General features: G+C 37.2%; 1 protein-coding gene across 1 annotated transcript in view; it reads right to left on the reverse strand.

Moving 5' to 3' along the window:
- Positions 1-17047, reverse strand: part of LOC126480832 (calcium load-activated calcium channel) — a 28700-nt gene extending 11653 nt beyond the window's left edge. The window contains exons 1-4 of the mRNA XM_050104175.1: positions 16765-17047; positions 10100-10177; positions 7481-7655; positions 7252-7396 (exon numbers count right to left, since the gene is read on the reverse strand). Coding sequence (XP_049960132.1) covers positions 7252-7396; positions 7481-7655; positions 10100-10177; positions 16765-16825 — 459 coding nt within the window. The 5' untranslated portion in view covers positions 16826-17047. The remainder of the gene's footprint in view (positions 1-7251; positions 7397-7480; positions 7656-10099; positions 10178-16764) is intronic.
- Positions 17048-21388: the final 4341 nt, after the last annotated feature.

Genomic DNA, 21388 nt, shown 5'->3' on the forward strand with positions numbered 1-21388 from the left:
TTAAAGTTTTCTGAGTGTCTTTAATATTATAAAGTACTGTTGGCATTTTGACAGGCAGTGTGGTGCTGCAGCAGAATGCTCACCTACCATGTGATTGGGGGGGGGGGGGGGGGGGGGGGAAATCAGTAGCACGCGAGACTAGAAACTGTTGGTTCCAGTCTTGTTTTGGTCATTACCCTTTTTTTTTTAAATACCTTTATCATTTAAATATAAAATGCTTCGAATATATATTAATTAACACACATCTAATTGTAATTTTTATGAAAAATGCATTTCTTCTTATTTATGATTACATATGGCTCTAACAATCCAGTTTACATTCTCAATATAAATTCTTAATTCCCAATCTTTTATAGATTGCTTAAAAGAAAAAAAATTATAATTACAAATTGAACTTTTTTTGTCTTTATACATTTCAGGCTTCATAGAAATTTTTGTGGAACATGCACCTTTGTTTAAAAATTCATCACAGTCAGAAATTGAACTTGGACCGCTTATGTGGCAGGCAAACGTTCTGCCCGAGCGACCACTTCACGCCAAACTCTCAGAAAATTTCAAAATCGATTTTCTCAGGAATTTCTGAAAGACAACTGCCTTGCGAGATTCATATTTGAGTGCTGAACTTCACGTACCATAAATATAAAAAATCACAAAATTCCTACTGCCATGTGATTTTCTTTTCAGATAGTCTCTTATACGCTCTTGACACCTTCGAAATCGGTGCCACCAATGTGCAGGTGTCAATGCAACACCACAAACTGGTTATTGGACAAAAACGTCACTCTCATGTACTCAATGTGCCAGTGGATTGCATGCCTCGCAATCCTGTTAAATGTGACTGCAATTGCATCCACTGTTTAATGTGGATCCCTTCTTGCATACTGCACAATGTAGCAGTCATCTACTGCTTGGTTGACTGCAGTTGACCACCTCCTCTTCTTCGGGCAGCAGTGCCTGTGGTTTGGAATCCTCCCCATGTATGTGAAACAATGCTGTCAGCAATACCACACTCCTGAGCTGTACTCATCACACTTCGCCCTTCTTCCAGCTACCCATTGATTCCTCCCCATCTGAACTTGTACAAATGTTATCTCTGGGCCACGCTGTTACAAAGAACACTACCACAGTGCCATACATGCTTGACGATTGTCGCACATTGTCTTTTCTCATTCATTCAGTTGCCTAATGTCATGGAGCCAGCCCCACATAGCACTATCATAACTTTGACCAGATGCCATGTGACTAGAGATGGGCAAAACTGTTCTTTTCAGAGATTGGATCAGAACTGTTCACTCCCTGAAATGAATTAGCTCTTTTTCATGACTCACCACTCATTTACAATAGAAAATAAATGGAAGGCACATTGTCCTTTAAACTTGGTTTATTCCAGTACTACACCTGTATTTTGATCTTATTTGATCCTATTTTTAAGTAACACAGATAATGAGTAAGAATTTTGTATTGTTTATTGAAATTTCCACGATATGACAAAGTTTTTGATTATTGATTTATTTAGCACTATCGTGGTTTTTTGGGTGATCGGAAAATGTTGTAACTTGAGATTTACATTAACAATATATTTGGCTATAATGTATTAAAATTTCATTAACCTCATACAAATTCATCGCAAGCCACATATTTTTAAAGTGAACGTTTCCTTCCGAAGACGCCTAAAATCGCAAAATCCGTACCAGAATAAGAAAAAATATATATATATAAATTTGACTGTAAAATGAAAGTGCTGCATATAGCCTTACGCAGAATAAAACAAGGAAAATATTGGTGTATCACATTTTGCGATACGTTTATCGGTTCGCTCGTAATTAAAGCGTAAATTCGAGTGTCCATAATAAAAATCCTATAGTAAGAGGAGTCATCAGGAACCTAATCTAATCAGTTTAAACAAATAAAAATAAAATAAAAACAATTGATGTATACATAACATAATAATGTAATATACATAGCGGTATTACAACGAAGAACAATATCCAGTAGGGACGAACTCCGATGCAGAGGCGCTGAGTCGAGCGGGTCGAGCCGCGAGCTGTATTACTGCGTGAGCTGAGACCGCAGAGACCAGAGTGACACCTGAGTCGCTTTGCTCAATGCTCTGGCTTGAGTCGAGACGGTGGGGTGAGCGTTGAGCGGGCGAGTTCCGAGGGTGGGGGGAGCGGTGAACTCACCCGCTCCGAAACAAATCGTCCGTTCCCTTGCGAGCAGGTTGTTGCAAGTAGTTCCTATGTTATCCGCTAGGTGGCTCTCTGTCCTGTTGCTCGCATCAACTGCCCAGAGGGCAGGACGTGCGACTGAAACGATCGCCGACAGAGTGCGATGCGAAGTTAAGCTGCGCAGGCACTGCGCGCGGCAGACGACGCACATGGACGGCACGGCATATGTGAAACACAAAATCCAATGGGGCACTGCACAATGCAGGCAGCCAAGGTAGAAGCAGGGCAGAGGCCGGCGCTGGCTGTGTTGTGTGGCGTGCACTGTGCTCTGACCAGCAGAGGCGCTGCTGATATGCTCCGTCTCTCTCTCTCTCTCTCTCTGCCGTGGGAAACGTTTGGAGCTACCGTTCTTTTTTTCTGAATCACTGATTGTTCACTCCTTTGAAAGATTCAACTCTATGAATTAGTTCAAGAGCGCATCCCCCATCTCTACATGTGACATCCAGATTTATGTGCACGACTGGTAGACCTCTGGCAACAGCTGTCACACTTTCATTCACTTCCACTAAGTTATTAATGTGTTGTATTACTTAACCCATCTCTTCCTTTAAGGTCTGCAGAGCAGTGTATTTTCACAGTTTGCATTTGGCCAGTCAATACCCTTTACAGAAGTAATTAACTATTCACAAAAATTATGACATATGGTATTAATGAATGAACATCTGCTAAACACATGAACTGTTGATTTTCACAAACAGACAATTACGAAAAAGGACCAAGTTTCTGAACTTAGCTTGTCGAGGAGCCACAAGAAATCATTTCTTCCAGTTCAAACATTCATCAGTAAGTTCACCAAGATATTTGGAGCAGTCTATGCTACCCTCTGACTCCTATTCATGTATTACATTACAACTCATTTTGTCATGCAGTACTAAATATATTTTCTATGCTGAGAGTTTGGTATCCCTACTGTATTTCTGAAGGCATTTTAAACTGACTTAATCATGCAAGACCATTCACACATTCCTTTTTTCTCCCTTTTGTTGTCTGTTTCAATGGTGAATCAAAGAATTACTGGAGCAGTATACAGGGTAGTCAATCTTTTATTCGTAACTTAAAGGATAAAAGAAGTCAACATACGAATTTACAATTTCTAAGCTGTGACAGTGTCTTAAGGCCCATGATTCTTACAATTTTTAAACAGATTTTTCACCACCTAGATCATAAAGGTTATTTCTCTTTATTACAACATTTCTGGAGAACAAAAATCTCTTCTGTAAAAGTCAGCAAGGATTCCACAAACAGAGATCTCGCAAAATTAAGCTCACTCTGCTTGTGCAAGAGATCCTAAACACTGTAGACAAAGGTGTCTAGGTTGATCAAATGTTCCTTGACATTCAGAAGGCATTCAACACAGTTCCACATTGCCACCCTGCCATATAGTGAACAAAGCACAAGTTTACTGTGTATCAGACTAAATTTGTGATTTAAGTTAGGACTTCCTTGCAGACAGAACTCAACGTCATTCTTAACAGAATAAAATCAGTACATATAAAGGTAATTTTGGTAGTATCCCTATGCAATGATATAGAGCCATTACTGTTTACAGTTTATATTAATGGTCCAACAGATAATGCTTAAAACTCCATAAGGCCATTTGCAGATGACGCTGTTTCTTTAGGACTGTCACAATGCCACAAGATGAGGAAAACAAGATGACCTGTAGAGGATCGACAACTGGTGCAAGGACTGGCGGTTGACTCTGAATATAAATAAATGTAATGCACTGTGGGTAAATAGGCAAACAGATCTACTATTGTTCAGTTACACTACTGATGATAAATCATTATAAACCGTAACTACTGTAAAATACCTAGGAATAACCATCCAGAGCACCCTTTGGAAACACCACATAAACAGTTAGGCTCAGACTCACTGGGAAAATCTTAAGGAAATATAATTCATTAATAAAAGAAGTGGCTTACAAAGCACTTGTTTGCTGGTTCTAGTGTTTTTCTCATCAGTCCGGGACACTTTTCCAGATTAGGATTAATAGAAGGTGTACAAAAGATCGAAGGAAGAGCAGCACATTTTGCCACCACATTGTTTAGTCTGCACAAGAGCATTACAGGGATGCTCAGCAAACTACAACAGTGACAGATTCTGCAAGAGAGGCACTGCACATCAGACAGGTTTGCTGTTGAAAATGCAAGAGGAGTCAGCAAAATTTCCTCCCATATGTATTTCGTAAAACGACCACGACAAAAAAAATGTTGCAAATTAGAGATCATAATAAGGTTTATCTACAATCACTGTTCCCAATGTCATTCATTAATGAAACATGAAAGGAAAAGGGAGAAGAAAATGTGGAACCAGAAGTACCCTCCACCACACACTCTGTCAAATGGCCTGCTTTGTACAAATGCAGATGTTAAGATCAGTTCCAGTTATTTTTCATAAGTATCTTCAGATCTGGTGACCCATATAACAGTTAATCTCAGTCTGTGTCAGTGTCGAACGTGTATAATGTCTTGCTAATTCATAAAGCCTTGAGCAGGTTATTTTCCAAGTTTCTTTTTATTTAATGAAAATAAATTGCTTCAAACTCCAGGACAGCTTACTTTGTCAAATCAGCAGAGAGTAGGTTGGCATGATTGTACAGCAGCAACACTTGATACCATCTTCTTGGTTGTTTTTCTTAAATTGTAACTACAAAGTGTGTTAGATGCTGACAACAAATCTCGGTTGTGACTATCACACCTCTGGGAAGCAATTTCTAGTACTCATTATCATCTTTGTGCCACGAGATGCATAACAATGTCTGTTGCGGATGTACATTGGTCTCTGCATGGAGAGATGATTTCTACTGAGGCTCAGAAATTAATTTTTTCTGTTGAAGTTAACTTAAATGCACCATAGCTCATCATCAATAATGACACTGGGTAGGAACACTTGTTCTTCAGAAGCAAAAATGTAGGTATGGCAGTACCCATACACCTAACTTTCGGATCGGGGCTACTGAGTGGACACGGATGATAAATGGTCACAGTTCACACCTGCCAATTACTGAGTACACTGATATGGTCATAACATAAAATTTAAATGGTCTTATTCAAAGCACACTGATCTCCCTGAAGTCTTCCTGAACGCAGAGAATCACTCACATCAAAACTACCAACGAGAAAACCACTTTTTGGCTTGATTTAAACGATGGTACTCTTTGCATACACAGCACAAATAGTTCCAGCTGCCTCTATCAAAATTAAAGCAAACAATGTTTCTCCAGCAAACACACTATTTTCTATTGATCGTGACACTTGTTAGTTTCAAATATGCAAAATTCTATATGTATAATCTCATCAATAATACTAGCACTTCAAGAAAACTAAAGTCAATAAATACATTTTTAACAACCCTCATACTCAAAGCTTTAAGGTAAATTTTAATATGACGGCAAATTGGGTGTTCCTCACTCGCAACCTGCACTAGCAATTAACACATCAATAGTGTTCTGCAGTGTTAACTGGGTTTGTTGTGAATATTTTGCACTGAAACTCACACTACAAAAATAAATAATTTTATGTTTGCTAAAGTGTGAGATACAGCACATGCTGTAGATTGTATGTACAAGGTGCAATGAGATGGAAAACCTCAGGTGGTGATGAGCCACCTTCAGCTGCTTCATTGAGGGCCAGGCAAAAAATTTCTGGAATGAATCACTATTACTAGTTCAACATTAACCACAGTTTCACTTGTGTATACTTGCCATTAATTGTAATTAGCACAAGATTACATCCAAAGATCAAAGACATTTTGCTGTAAAAAGTTCTAACATTCTAATATTCTAGGAATCAATAATTCTCTTCAGATATTATGGCTGAATGCCTCCCTTCCAATGTCAAGGCAAGCTAGCAGCTGACACATGAGTAAAATTTGTACTTATTTGTTCCTTAAGAAGCTACAACATTCTGATGTTTCAACCCAAACTTTTTGTAATAATGTTGAACTGTTGAACCTGCAGCTTCTTATAGAAACCAAACAAAATTATTTTCGGCTAAAGTGCAATTATGGTGTACCAGGCTCTTCCACTACATGCTCTGTTGGCAATCTGTTTCTTTTGGTCACAGCCAATAATATGGTAGTATAAGGTAGCCAATCAGAATCGATGAATCTAACAATTTCCTTCGACAGAAGATACAAAGTAATTAAATTTGTTTTTGATATGGAAAGCAAGAAGAAAACCAAATATGCTGTCAGAATGAACTGTAGTGTAGACCAAGGCCTAAATTAGGTTGGAATGTGATAATTTGATTGTGAGCTGTCAAAGCCAATAAATGTGAATAGAAGCAAACTAGATGCACTGACAAACTGGCCTGTAGTGACGCCTGAGGCCTAAGTTAGAAAGGACTGTGATAATTCTGTTGTGACTTGGCAAAGCCAACAAATCTCACCAGGAAAACATGATTGCTATAATAGACAACATGTAGCTTAGCCTGAGATGTAAGTTCATCATTGCAATAACATATTTGTTTGCGTTATTTCTGATTTTGGTGAAAAGTCTCACAATGTGGTTAAAGTTTCACTTAATAGAGGAACATCCCAGCTAACTTTACTTAAGAACCACAGGAACTTATGAATGAGCATTCTGACTGACTACTGACAAGAGACTCACGATTCATCATGATTACTTCCCACCATTCACCATGCATATAGCCAATTGCAGCTGTCCCACTAATATTTATTTGTCTCTTGTAGCGGAAGTGAGTTATTACCTGATGACAGTCAGATATGCTGAAAACCTGCTCATAATAAATAACATCTGTTTATCACCATTACAAATGTCAAATTACAATTTTAATTTAGATGATGTGACAAAGGTGTTACAGTGTTATTCTTTTGTGTGTGAAATGTTGAACGGCTTAGACAGAGGTCTATATATGAAGTAAGAAATGATACCACACACAAATAAGACATACTGGCGATTACGTCACAACTATTATCAACTGAAGCATATAAAACTCCATTCAAACTACAGTAGTAAAGTTCTATTGTTGAAAAGATAATTTTGTTATAGCAAACTTACCTGTCTAATAGACATTGTACAAAGAATGTACAAGAAGATAAAGGAACATTCTGTGTAATCATCTCCAGGCAGATTCCTGTGAGACAGTCCTTGGATCCAAGAAATTGGAACAAAAGGTAATCTTGCAACAACTCTTCCATCAAAGCTGAATGAAAAGTTCAGACATCTATGACTTATAGAATGCTTTAAACATTTTAGGCATTTGAAATTTCTTATGTAAGATACTTACATACTATTAAACATGCTCAAAAGAGCAGTGAAGGCAAAACCAATTGCAAAAACTGATTTCATTTTCACTAATGACAGATCTCTATTATTGTTCTTCAGTTTCTCTTCTTCTCTTTCTATTTTCTTCTTGTGTTGTTTATCAAAAGAGTCACCATGTGCCTCTTTGCGTTTCTCCACTGAAATTAAACAAACATGTGTCATTACATTAATTTATTTACACTTTTCCATTAATTTGCAGATGATATGAACTCAAAGTAAAGTTATGTATATATTTACCACCATTTACTGCACAGAATAATGAATTCATTAACTTACATTGAGCAGTCTTAATCATGATTCAGACTGTAGTGAAGTTCCATGTACACCCACTCTCCTTTGACCAATGATGATAAAACTTTTTTCAGCGAATTGATCTGTTGGGATTAGGTGAGATGTGAGGTGGTGATGGTTTGGTTGTGCACTGATAAAGGAGGCAATCAAAGTGCCATTACAAAAAGCATACTTTTTAAATGGAGATTGTGGCAACTAACCTGTAGCATGGCCCCAGGCGTAGCATATGTTTTAGGCGTATTATTTGTTTAATTGTAAGTTATACATCAGGACTATTTCATTTATATACACTGTGTCTCAGCTGAAAACCCTCGTCTTCACAGTACAGTTTGATGTTGTCAAGGTTTTAGGTGTTAATAACTAGAACAATCCCAACTAAAACAAACAATGATAGTTCAAGTGCACGTGACTGGGCTATCAAGTATACATGATTGGATAAAAGTTACGTAGTGGATCCTTTTTCATTATTAGTAATAGGCCATAATCTAATATACCTATTCTGAATTTATCTTGGAGTTTTTGTTTTTATGACGAAACGTATGTGTGAAATATGGCATGGACACAGATAGCAGTCTATGCTACAGCTCAGTCTTACTGCAGCCCCCCTCCCCCCCCCCCCCCCCCCCCACTGGCTTGGCCAACTTACACCCAAACTATCACCTTCCAACCCGACTAAGAGCTCAGGCTATGCTCCAGATCAGTCTGTTACCACAGCTAGTAGGATCAACTCCCACACTCTGGCCCATGGTTTTATAAAGCCAAGCACCATAGCGGTTACATACGACTGAACAATATTTGCCTTAATAGCACAACTGCTCAAAGCTGACAAAGCTTTATCTTATTCTCCAGTACTTTCAAGAAAGTGAGAATCATGTTTCACTGATTTGGCATTGATAAAATGGACGTAGGTGTCGAAATCACATTTTTTAAGAGATCTAAACAAATATAACTGCTTTGTAGAACCTATCTCTGATTAACTATAGCACTGTATGTGGTGTAAAAAATAAGTTACTTTACCAAAGTGATTGATTTTATTTACTCACATTTCATTAGTGGCTATGTTGCTTATAACACAACAAAAGTTAGTGTAGTCCAGTGCCCTCATATTTGGCCTGAATATTATAATTTAAAACAAATAACTGACAAACTGACACTTACCAATGTTAAACATGGGTCTTATGGTGAAAGTTTACACTAGGGAGAATTTCATACTCGTGTTTCGTGCAAGAATGTTATCAGTGCTTGACGTGAAGTATGATGGGAACAAATGAAGGTGTATCAGCTGTTTGCATTATGCAGCCAATGAGAGAGCAGCAGACAGATGACATGTTTTGAAGTAATAGATTCAGAAGAAAGGGTGAAATATTGCTGTAAATGAGGATTATAACTGCTCCTTTTGAGTAACAGCTACTTAAACTGTACTACTATCTGCATCTGCAAACCAAGGACAGTGTTGCAACTCATGATATATTCGAAAAAGCAGTAAAACATTTCTCTGCAATCGATCTGCATGAGCATACTGAGTAAGGGATGTATGTTTTTTTTATTGAATCATGGGAGGAGTTAGGTGCATCATTTTTTTTCATTAAATAATGGGTGATGGTAGGTGGATGAATGTTTATTAATATATCAAACATGCAACTCATTATTAATAAACATTGATCCACCTACTATCCCCATAATTGAATTAAAAAACATTAACCACTTGCTCCAAACGAAGGCTTTTGCTGCACTTCCAGATGATTCCATTTACACAAAACTTTGAATCTTTAACAGGCACTTCATACCACATTTGATACATTTTAATGTCTCTGCAATTAATTCATGAGATATGCACTAACAGATGATTCCACTATACGGCTCTCGCTGCCATTAATGTTTCTCTTGAAACACATTAATACAATGAAAAGCAGCAAACAAGATAATAGTTTCAGTTTTGGTGCTAGCAATACATTGCCTCTGTTCTCGTCTCTCGTTGGTTATGTAAAAGACTCATCCCAGTGACTGTGCAAAACTGATGTGCTACCAACCTATGAATGAATAGTAGATAAGCACCGCCGTTACTACCGCTGGCCATAATCTAGACTTTAGCTATGTCTTACAGTATTTGTATACTTTATACAGGAGATTATGGACACACAAACAATTCATCTCTACACCTTTACCTGTTGATTAGATTTAGATTTTAATATTACTTACAGAAAGTTTCACATGGATAACTTCACTAGATATATAGACCTATACATCTATAAATAGTTTCAATCAGATTCTAAATGCTACATATACTTACATCTTTTACTCTGTCTCTCTACTTCAGCTTTTAGTTTCTGATATTTTTCTGTTCTGTATACCATTAGCCATGTAAGACCTAAAAAAAGATATCATTTAGCTGTGACTATTGTACTGAATTTCAGTAAACACAATCTACACAACTTTCTTTAGTTGCATAACAAAATAGCGAAACAGCTTCATAACATTTGTATGGCAATTAATAAAAGTAAAAAAGCTGTAATAAGTAAGATATTATTTATATTTAATAACAAACATCAGAATTCACCAAGCAAGAAGTGCCAAATGCGTGTGTCAGTTTTTAAAGGACTTGCTCTGAGGGATCAGCTAAGATTTATAGTCTAGCAAAAAGCTGTTTCTACTACAAACATTAAAAACTACAAATGCAAACAAATCCATTTTAAGTACTGTCTACCTCTACAATCGGTACATGACTGAGAAGTGCACAGCACAGCAAGTGTACTGGTTATTATGGCTTTTTCCAATTCTATTTACATATGGCACGTGGGAAGACTGAGTGCTTAAATGCATACTTAATTAGTCTAATCTTTTCTTTGCAACCCCAGCATAGGAGGGGAGGGGGGGGGGGGGGGGGACCGGGTGGGATTGGGTAGGGTGTTATAGTACACTCCTAGATTCATCCCTTAAAGTTGGTTCTACAAAATTGCTAAGTAGGTTTTCATGGGATAGTTTGAATCTTACTTCAAGCGTCTGCTAGTTAAGTTCTTCTTCATCTTCGTGACATTTTCCCATGGGCTGAAAAAGCCTACGGCCACTTGTGCTGCCCTTTTTTTGTATCTATTTAAGTCTATTTGGTACACGTCCTACAATACGTGAGCAGTATTCCAGAATGGGTCGCATGAGTGTTTTGTATGCAGCCTCCTTTGTAGGCTGATTGCACTTTCCTAGTGTTATACCAATAAATTGTAGTTTGCCATTTGCTTTCCCTACGACTGAGCCTTTGCGATTGTTTCATGTCATATGCCTACGTATTGTTACACCCAGATATTTGTACGAGTTGACTGATTCCAACTGTTACTCACTGATAATTTAGTTACAAATACTACACTTTTTGTTTCATGAAGTGCATAATTTTATATTTCTGAATGTTTAAATCAAGTTGACAATCTTTGCATCACATTGAGGTATTATCAAGATCTAACTGAACATTTGAACAACTTTTTTTGAATAGTATTTCATTACAAATAACTGAATCGTCTAAAAAAGTATTGAGTTATTATTAATACCAGCTTCTTTCAGACAGCATTTCATTATAGATCCCTCCATCCTCTACAAAAAGTATTAAGTTCTTTTAAAAACTGTCCATAAGGTCATTAACATACAACATGAACTGTAAAGATCTCAATGCACTCCTCTGAGGCATGCCCCAAGCCGCTTCTACATCTGTCGATGACTCTCCATCCGAGATAACTTACTGCATTCTTCCTACCAAAAAACACTCAATCCAGTCACAAATTTCACTTGATACCCCACACAAAAGTACTTTTGATAATAAGCATAGAAGTGGTACTGAGTCAAATGCTTGTCAGAGACTGAGAAATACTGCACCTAACTGCCTGCCTTGATCCAAGGCTTTCAGTTATTTCATGCGAGAAAAGTGGAAAATGGGTTCAACGTGATTGATGTTCTCAGTATCCATGCTGCCTGGCATACAGGAGGTCATTCTGTTCACGATACCTCATTATGTTTGAGATCAGAATGTGTTCTAAGATTCTGCAACAAATGGGTCTCAAAGGTAGTGATTAAATAGCTATGTCATTCAACATTAAAGAGAGATGTAATTTTACTGACACAATGATCCTCATAAATTTCGATTTGTGATGTTACACAGCATCAAATTAAGTTTTCTGCAATGTCAAGGAGTTTGTGGAAATGCCTTGTTCCTTTTGGTGCTACACAGTTTTCAAATCTGGTTTGAAGTATTGTTTTCATATGCAAAACCACTTCTTCTTTCTTGATCAGACAATAGGTAAAGCCTTTAATATTATCCTCGCAAAAGACATACTTGTCCTGTACTGTGAGAATATGGTCTGTGGTTGGTCTTTGTAGGCTGGCTTTACTTCACATTTTGTTGTTCCTCCTACTCCATCAAATGCATTTTTACCATGGCAAGATGAAAAAAAATGCCATTCAGCCTCCAACCCAAAATCTATTTTGTGGTTGCACAGACTTGAAAAATTCTTTTTGTTCTTATATGGACTACCACTTCCATCTGAAAAGTATATCAGCTTCTCAACCTCGGGAAAATTTTCTTTTATGTAACCTATTACATACTTTTGAAACACATGTACACCCAATGTGTTGTGCTATAAGTAGTCACTTAGAATACAAATTGAAAAACTGAAAACTTCATCTTTCTCATTTTTAAAGTAGATAATAAATTAATGCACTGTTGCCTGGTCATTAACCCAGTGGTACCCCTGTATTGCATCCTGAATCACAAATGTAAAATTTTCTGCAAAATCAGCTAGCACTATGCATCCAGCTTCATGAAGTTGTGCTTTTTTTGTCCTTAAAAAAACTCATTTTCGATTTTAGAAACATAGTGGTGACTTTCGAGTTTTTGTAAGTTATCAATTAAAGATTACAAGTACTCTTCCTGAGATTTAACCAATGTTATCATTTGTGCCCTGTCAGTTGTGACCCACTGTTTGAAGGTAATACTGCCTGGCATTTCCTCATCACATTCGTGAAACAATTCAATAACGGTTTCCTTACCAGGGCATTTATTACACAAACTCATCATGCAGTCATTACTGTTATTGTACAGACCATGAAATCTAGTAACTCTTTGTAGTTAAGCTCACTGAGTTTTGCACCCGCAATCATCAGTTTGACATATTGATGATGTAAACACATACGGAGTGTGTCACTGAGAATCCAGTGATAGTGTTAACTAAATATATGCCACAACTAAATTTTATTACAATGAAACAATAAACCATTTAAATAGGCAACAGCCATAAGATCAGTTGTAGAATAATGTGAATTATTTCTCATTTTCAAAAATTCATATCTCTTTCACAGTTAGATATCAATGTTGAAATTTTTACAGTACATTGCTATCATATAGGTGTACAAACTGTGCAAAAATCATATTTTTATATTCCCACCTGAGATAACTAACCCCAAACTTTACATAAAATGAAAATTTTCAAAAATTCATAAAAAATTAAGGAAATATTTGCAAGTCTTCTTGCTCTATATGAAGCTAGTAGTGTATGATATCCAACTATAGGAAAAAAAAATAGACTCTTGTAAATCACTCCTTGTTTGTTATTTTTGGGCCTAAAAAGTGGATTTTTGAAAATTTGGATACCAAACTTTGGAGGTTATTTTGACTGGTTATTTTTGAATTTCGGTTATTTTGTGTACTGGACAATGTTGTAGTGGGCACTTTTCTAAAATCAATCATGTCAATTGCAATGTTATAACTTACCCCGGTGCAGAGATATTCAAATTTTCGCTAATGTCTCCAGACTCAAAAATAGTCATGCGCCTACATATAAAAATGGTCACCATCCAGAAAAGATGCAAGATAAATTATTTAACTCTTTGTCTGCCATGTGAGTTAAATATAAATCACACGAAGTGTTCTCTTAGGGGCCACGTGAAGTAAATACAACTCATGGACATTTTTCCATTTAAAGCTCCGTGGTGTAGTTGTAACTCAAAGGAGCACGCTGTGACTCCGAGTTATAGTAGGTTATGGCACCAGTAACAAATCATGTTTATGGCCAAGAGCTCAAGAGTAGTTATTGACATTTGAATTTGTGAGTTATATATAACTCTCATGGCTTAGTCGTATTGGACTTTTCTTCTTTTTATTATTTGTTTATTATTTAGTTTGACATAATACACAGTAGATTGTAATTGCAAATCACATACAGTTTTATTGACATTCTTCAACTCTAATTGTAACAACAATGAAACTGAAAAATTTGGGTCATTCCACTTTGTTTCCCTAACACCTGTATGCACTGTGCTTTATGAAAAAACACTCTACACAAAAATATGAATCACAATTCTTAGATTTCCATGCAGTTTCTTTGCATTTCTTGACATCTTGCTCTTGTCCAAATTCATTTTTTCGTAGCACACTGTACACCTACGTACGGCTGCTCCCATGTTCACAATGGCTCATCGGCATCTTCTGAATGGAGTAGTCTCAAAGTCACTTCCTCTTTGAATTCTGTGATTGTGATCTTCTTGTTGTTGATGTATCGGTGAGTCACATAAGCATTTACCAGTGCTGACCCTGTCAACAATTCAATTGCAAGCTTCCTGTACCATGTCACACCCTGCCTTAGACAATGCGAATATGACTTAATTTGGTCAGAAAGGTCTAAAATGTGTTGATTGTTCAAGAAGCTGGTGTGCTAGATGAACACTTGTGCAAAAATTGTCTGTATATAAGATTCTGCCCTCATTGAGTAATCCACTCATAAGGCTCATAACAACAGAAGTGGCAAGAGGGACACCAGGATTAGCATTCTTCCCAAAGTAAACTTTCATATTCCAGGTGTAGCCATCCTTTAGACAAAGTTTGAACAATTTAATTTAAGTTTGAACAATTTAATTCCGAATTTATGGCCCTTATTCTTTATATACTGAATGAAATTTAGCCTTCCTCGAAATGGCACAAGTGTTTGGTCAATGCAAATTTGTTTCTCCGGCACAACTACACTTTGAAATCACTGCAGTAATTTATCAATAAGAGGTTGAATTTGCGATAAGCGGTTTACCAATGGGCACTGGTTGTTATCGGAAAAATGCCATATACGTAAAAGCAGTTCAAAACGAATGTCTGACATAACATTTTTCACACTGTCGTGATAGAGCATATTTCTTGACCAATAATTTGGAATCCTCAGTTTTACATTTAGTGACATCCATAACAAAAATCCTAAAAATTGTTCAATTTGAGTTTTGCTGACATCAGTCCGCTTTTTCAGTCGTGAATTAACAGTTACTGAATGACTTTCTAAGACTCGTTTTGCATACAAACCAGTTTGTTGAGTCATGTATTCTAGAATTTCATCAGGTACAAAATATTTGAAGAAATCGTATGGTGTCTTGCCTTTGAGAGTTAGTGCAACAGAAGCATTTACACCAGAACTGGAATGAATAAATGTAAAGTGTTTCATATTTTTACCCATAACTGGCCTGCAGACAATCTCATTAGAATTTGTTCTAAGTGTGTCATCCTCATCTTCAGAACTTCATGATATCACACTTACTTCAATTGAACCTGAATCAACTGCAGTAGTTATGGCACTAACATGGTTAGAGGTGCTTTGTTGCCTCGTTATAACAGCTGTGAAGTTCGGTTCTTTGACTAGATGTGAACATAAAACTCTTCTTCCTACTTCACTCATGTGATTCCATCATCAGAGGTTCCGGTTTCGCTTCCGGTCTCCTCTGGTAAAAATTCGTTTGAGCTATCAACAAATAAAGACACAGAATCTTCATCACTTACGCCCATAACTTCATCTAAAGGCTGTTGTACAACCCTTTGTTCATCTTCGTAACTTCTACGAGACATTTTCTTCTGCTACTATATCAATTTGTTATAGAGCAAACAACACAATAAAGACTGTAGCAACAATGCAGGAATGAAATAATGGAACGGTACACAAATAATGCTGTGGAGTGAAAACCTGACAGGAGTACAAGTCTAAAATGATTAGCAACATAGCAAATGACACACCCGGTACCTTTACTCTGCGGCCATGGGAATCATATGTAACTCACACAAAAAATTTAAAAAAAGGTACTAAAATGCCATATTTTCACTTTATTTGCACTTAACAAGTTTGCTTGGAGCAAACTAAAGCAGGATATTTGAAAAAAAAGTAAAATAGCTCCAAGGAGTCGGTAACCCAAATATACCAGGGCAATCATATATAAAAAAATTTAAATATTTAAAAATGGTCAAGCAACCATCACTGGACCACTTCATATGGATTGACCCTTTCTCTGGAACGTTTTTCAGTATTTTTTCATAAAACTAACTTCGTTAAAGTTTACAGTGGAGACAATTTTGCATAATAATCAATTATATATACATAAAACTGCAAAGAAAATAAATAGCTTATCTAAGAACTAAAAGACTTTCTTTCTTATTTGGGAAAAACATATATTATAATTATCAGTTTCTATGAATTCTTCAGTTGAATAGAATTCGCTGTATTTTGGCCAAGTTTGTAATATGCTCTTACATTTATTAAATGGTACCGTGCGATAAATGCAGATAGTATAGGCACTTTTTATAAGTAAATACTAACGTAGAAATTAAATGTAGAAAGAGCTGATCCTTTATTTACAGTTCTTTTAAACAATTTCGTGTTTGCATATAGATTGTGTGATACCTTAGAGTTAAAATACACGCACTGAAAAGGGAACTACCGCAAATAACAGCACATGTTCATTGTAAAACACAGTGTTAAGACGATCAGTCATTCAATTAACACTTCCAACGCAGGATGCCTATTCCCATGCCATTCACTCTGGCAAAAAAGGCGTGATTCTCTAATCACAGTTGTATAGTTTTAACTAAAAATTCGAAACTTTAGGAAAATAAAAACGTGTTATTCCCATAGAAAAAACTGAAGATAAATTATTAATTTCATTAAATAATCTCACCTTCTCCCAACAACGCTGTGCATACCGATATGAAAAGTATCAACAACGTATCAGCCCACATTTTGTTCCACAACACAGAACTCACACCACGTAACACAGCTGATCACAGTCAACAGTCAACACAACTAGGAACAATTTCATCTTGCTTTTTGGCGAAAGATACGGCACTTCGAATGACACAAGATTACCAAAGAACTCTATGAGCTCCCAAACTACAGGCAATTAAAACTTGCACCTCCCTCCAGCAGCCAACTACGTACTAGCCAGCGAGATGGGCTATGGAGTATGGAAACACGCTATTGACTAACTGTCACGGCAGCTGGTCTGACAGAGAAGCTAAAAATCGTTTGAAGCCAGATTCACACTAAACGTGAACACATCAGAAGGGGACGTTATCGTCAAATGGTGATGTGTTCACATCGAGCGTAACGTCAGCACAATGTTGGTTCGCTTATTTAGCCCACTACCGAACGGTAAGAGTGATGTTATAGGTCCCTCTACACGATCAAGTAATATGTCTCATCCTGCTATTTTTGCCACCTATTTGACCATGTACCGCTGCTATTTGACATGTAAGTCAAACACAGATCGTGTTAGACAATTATCTTGGTTGATGGAAAACTTGTCAACATGGCGGACGTTGTTTCTGTTTATGTTTCGCCAAATATTTTAAATTGAAGAGTAGAATAGACTATTTATTCGCCTCTCAGTATTTTTTTTCATTTAACTAGATTCGTCAAACTTGTTCAATAATCAGTCACGCATACAGAAAGTAAATACCTTATTTAAGACCTAAATATTTTCTTTATCACTTAGGAAAAAACGTATATTAAAGTCATTAGCTTCTAGGAAAACTTTAGTTAAATAAAATTCACTGCATTTTAGTCAACTTTATAATATGCTCTTTCATTATTAAGTAGTATTGTTCGAACTGATTGTGGTAACTTGTTGAAAATTTTATGCTCAAGTAGGCCTGTTTATAGTTATTATTGACTACAGAAAGTCTTAAGGAAGGTAAATCAAACAAAATGACATGAAATCCCACGTTCAATTTTTATATATTTCCTCTAAGACATATTAAACAGTTAAATTCATATACAGGATCGGCAATGTCATACTACTAAGGCTTTTAAAGTGGTTTCTGCAGGACTCTCTGGATGATATTCCTATTAAACATCTGATTGGCTTCTTCTACCATCTGAATATAATTGGGAAATAGCCACAGAGCAATAGTCCATAACAAATTTGCATGTTGTTGTTGTGGTCTTCAGTCCTGAGACTGGTTTGATGCAGCTCTCCATGCTACTCTATCCTGTGCAAGCTTCTTCATCTCCCAGTACCTACTGCAACCTACATCCTTCTGAATCTGCTTAGTGTATTCATCTCTTGGTCTCCCTCTACGATTTTTAGCCTCCACACTGCCCTCCAATACTAAATTGGTGATCCCTTGATGCTTCAGAACATGTCCTACCAACCGATCCCTTCTTCTGGTCAAGTTGTGCCACAAACTTCTCTTCTCCCCAATCCTATTCAATACTTCCTCATTAGTTATGTGATCTACCCATCCAATCTTCAACATTCTTCTGTAGCACCACATTTCAAAAGCTACTATTTTCTTCTTGTTCAAACTATTTATCGTCCACTGTTCACTTCCATACAAATACTTTCAGAAACGACTTGTTGACTCTTAAATCTATAATCAATGTCACCGAATTTCTCTTCTTCATAAACGCTTTCCTTCCCATTGCCAGTCTACATTTTATATCCTCTCAACTTCGACCATCATCAGTTATTTTGTTCCCCAAATAGCAAAACTCCTTTACTACTTTAAGTGTCTCATTTCCTAATCTAATCCCCTCAGCATCACCCGACTTAATTCGACTACATTCCATTATCCTCGTTTTGCTTTTGTTGATGTTCATCTTATATCCTCCTTTCAAGATACTGTCCATTCCGTTCAACTACTCTTCCAAGTCCTTTGCTGTCTATGGTCAACTTTCCTGAAGAATGGCTATTCTAGCAATGATATAGATAGAGCACTTCGCTCTAGGCAGAGAATCAGGAGCAATGACGAACAACAGTCGCCCAAGGTCAAGGTTTCTCTTCTGTTCATTAGTAAGGTCACAGATCGCAATGGGAAAGTTTTAAGCAAGTATGGGGTGAAAACTGTTTTCAGACCCACCAGGAAAATAAAAGAATATTTAAGATCGGCAAAAGATGCACAACACCCTTTGGCTACACTGGGGGCATATAAAATTCCTTGTAGTTGTGGACAGGTTTACATCGGTACCACAAAGAGAAGTGTGAACACCCGTCTTGTTGAACATAAGAGGAATTGCTGCCATAGCGGAACCTGTTTACCAGGAAGGTGATCATGAAATAAAGTTCAGCGAGACGAGCGTCATATCTAAAACGTCGCATTATTATGCATGCATGTATAGAGAGGCTATCGAGAGTGATAAACACTGTAATAATTTTAACAGGAAAGATGAAGGTGTTAAACTGGATAAAATTTGGATGTCATCATTGTACCGCAAGCGTGACGATCGATTACCTTCAATCAAGAATGCTGGTATTACCAGAGACAGTGTCATAGCCGACGCCAAGTGATGGACAGTGGCGCCCTCTGTACTGCCTATATAATCAGCGCTTCCTCGAGTTCTCTTTACAGTTCGCTGCTGTACCTCGGAGGATGTCGCCCAAAGTTGGAGACGAAACGTCAGGGGAGAGTTTTATGCATCGACCACGGCCAATCAGCCCACCAGTTTTAAGTGAAGATAATAGCGGTTGTGAAAGCCTACATTGCATGATAAACTATTTACTGTTCATAACCAAGGTAATAATCGAAGTAATACAACAGAATGGAGAAAAATAATATACAGTCACAAGTGTTTGCACCAAACATCATCAATTTTTTTTATTACTTTTTAATTCAGCAGTCTTTTAACTGGTTTAACCTTGCCTGTCATGAATTCCTCTCCTTTGCAAACTTTTCATCCCAGGATAATAAAACACTTATCACTGGATCTGTGTAAAATTATGAGGTATTTAAAGGGATTTATCCTGCAACTATAACAGGAAACATGGAACTCCTGGGACAGGGGCCAGAATCTAGAAATGACAATACAATCTTAGGTCCATGTACAGAAAAATGCACAGCTTTTATATGTTAGATACCTACATGAGAGTGGTTGTTAGACCAGGAAGAAGAAAAAGAAGAAAGTCACAGAAGACTGATAATAGATGAATGAATATATTTACATAGAACCTGGTAGTGAGAATTAACTTATCTCACAAGACTTATTACAAATACTGAGAAATAAAGACCTGTGTTCCATACTATCTGCTACTGTCTTAGGTATTATGGGAAGCAAAGGTAAGTTAATCAAACAGGAAATGTGTGTATCTATGAATGTCAGAAATTTTCAGCTTTCGCAAGCTTGACTAACAATACCTAATGTTTATTTAGAAATATTATTTGGTATAAACTGGTTATAGAAATATTCAGAAAAAACAGGGTACCTTGAACGACTAGAGATAGGAAATTCATATTCACAGGACATGTACGTTAGTATGTTCTGCAGAAATGATTAGCATTTGAACCATGTCGGCCTTCAAGTTCAAGGCCAACTTTGATATCATGACACTACATCATCTACCAGTAAAATGTCCCTGTGGCTCTCATTGTCACTATAAACCGACGGAAATGGATCAGTGTGAGTTGGGCAGATGTGCAGGATGCCTCACACATGTGTATGTGAACGTTAGTGTCAAATCAGTGAGTCTGAAAGAGGGCACACTATTGGCGTGAGAGAATACGATGCATCCATCCAGGAAATTGCTGCTTGTGTGAGACAAAGTGTTTTGACAGTGCAACAGACTTACGCAGAATGGTTCACAGAAGATTGTTCAGGTTGCACCACCCATACCCTCCCTTGAGAAGATCGACACCTCACCCGAATGACATTGCATGACAGATCTGCATCCTCATCAGCTCTGGCGCAACTGTGGAACAGTGTAACACATTGGACGCTATCAGAGGTTATTACATTATGGGTTACATGCATGTCATCCACTTTTCTGCCTACCTTTGACAAATGTGCAGAAATATGCTAGACGGCAATGGTGTATGGAAATATGTCACTGGGTACACGCATGACATCATATAATGTTTTCAGATGAATCTAAGTTCTGCTTGTTTGAAAATGATGGCTTAAATTTTGGTTCACCACAGACAGGGGGAAGACGCCATTTTTCAACAAGACAATGTACCACCACACATTGCTGTGCAAACATGTTACTTATTGCTGTCACAAAATGTCAGTCTTTTGCACTGGTCCACCAGATCACAAGACTTATCGCCGATCAAAATGTGTGCGATATGGTGAAATGACAGTCAACCCCCACCAATGAACTTTAGAACCAGGTGAATGCAACATGGATAGCTATACCACAGGATGCCATTTGCACCTTATATGTGTCAGTGCCATCACATATAGAACAAGTTATCTGGGCCCAAGGTGGACCCTGTGCCTACAAGCCAACAGGACACATGCTGAACCGAATGCTAATTGCACAGAAATGTAAATCTTTTCTGTAGAACATTCTAATGCACAAGTCCTGC

Source organism: Schistocerca serialis, chromosome 5, assembly GCF_023864345.2.
Source record: "Schistocerca serialis cubense isolate TAMUIC-IGC-003099 chromosome 5, iqSchSeri2.2, whole genome shotgun sequence".
Lineage (NCBI taxonomy): Eukaryota > Metazoa > Arthropoda > Insecta > Orthoptera > Acrididae > Schistocerca > Schistocerca serialis.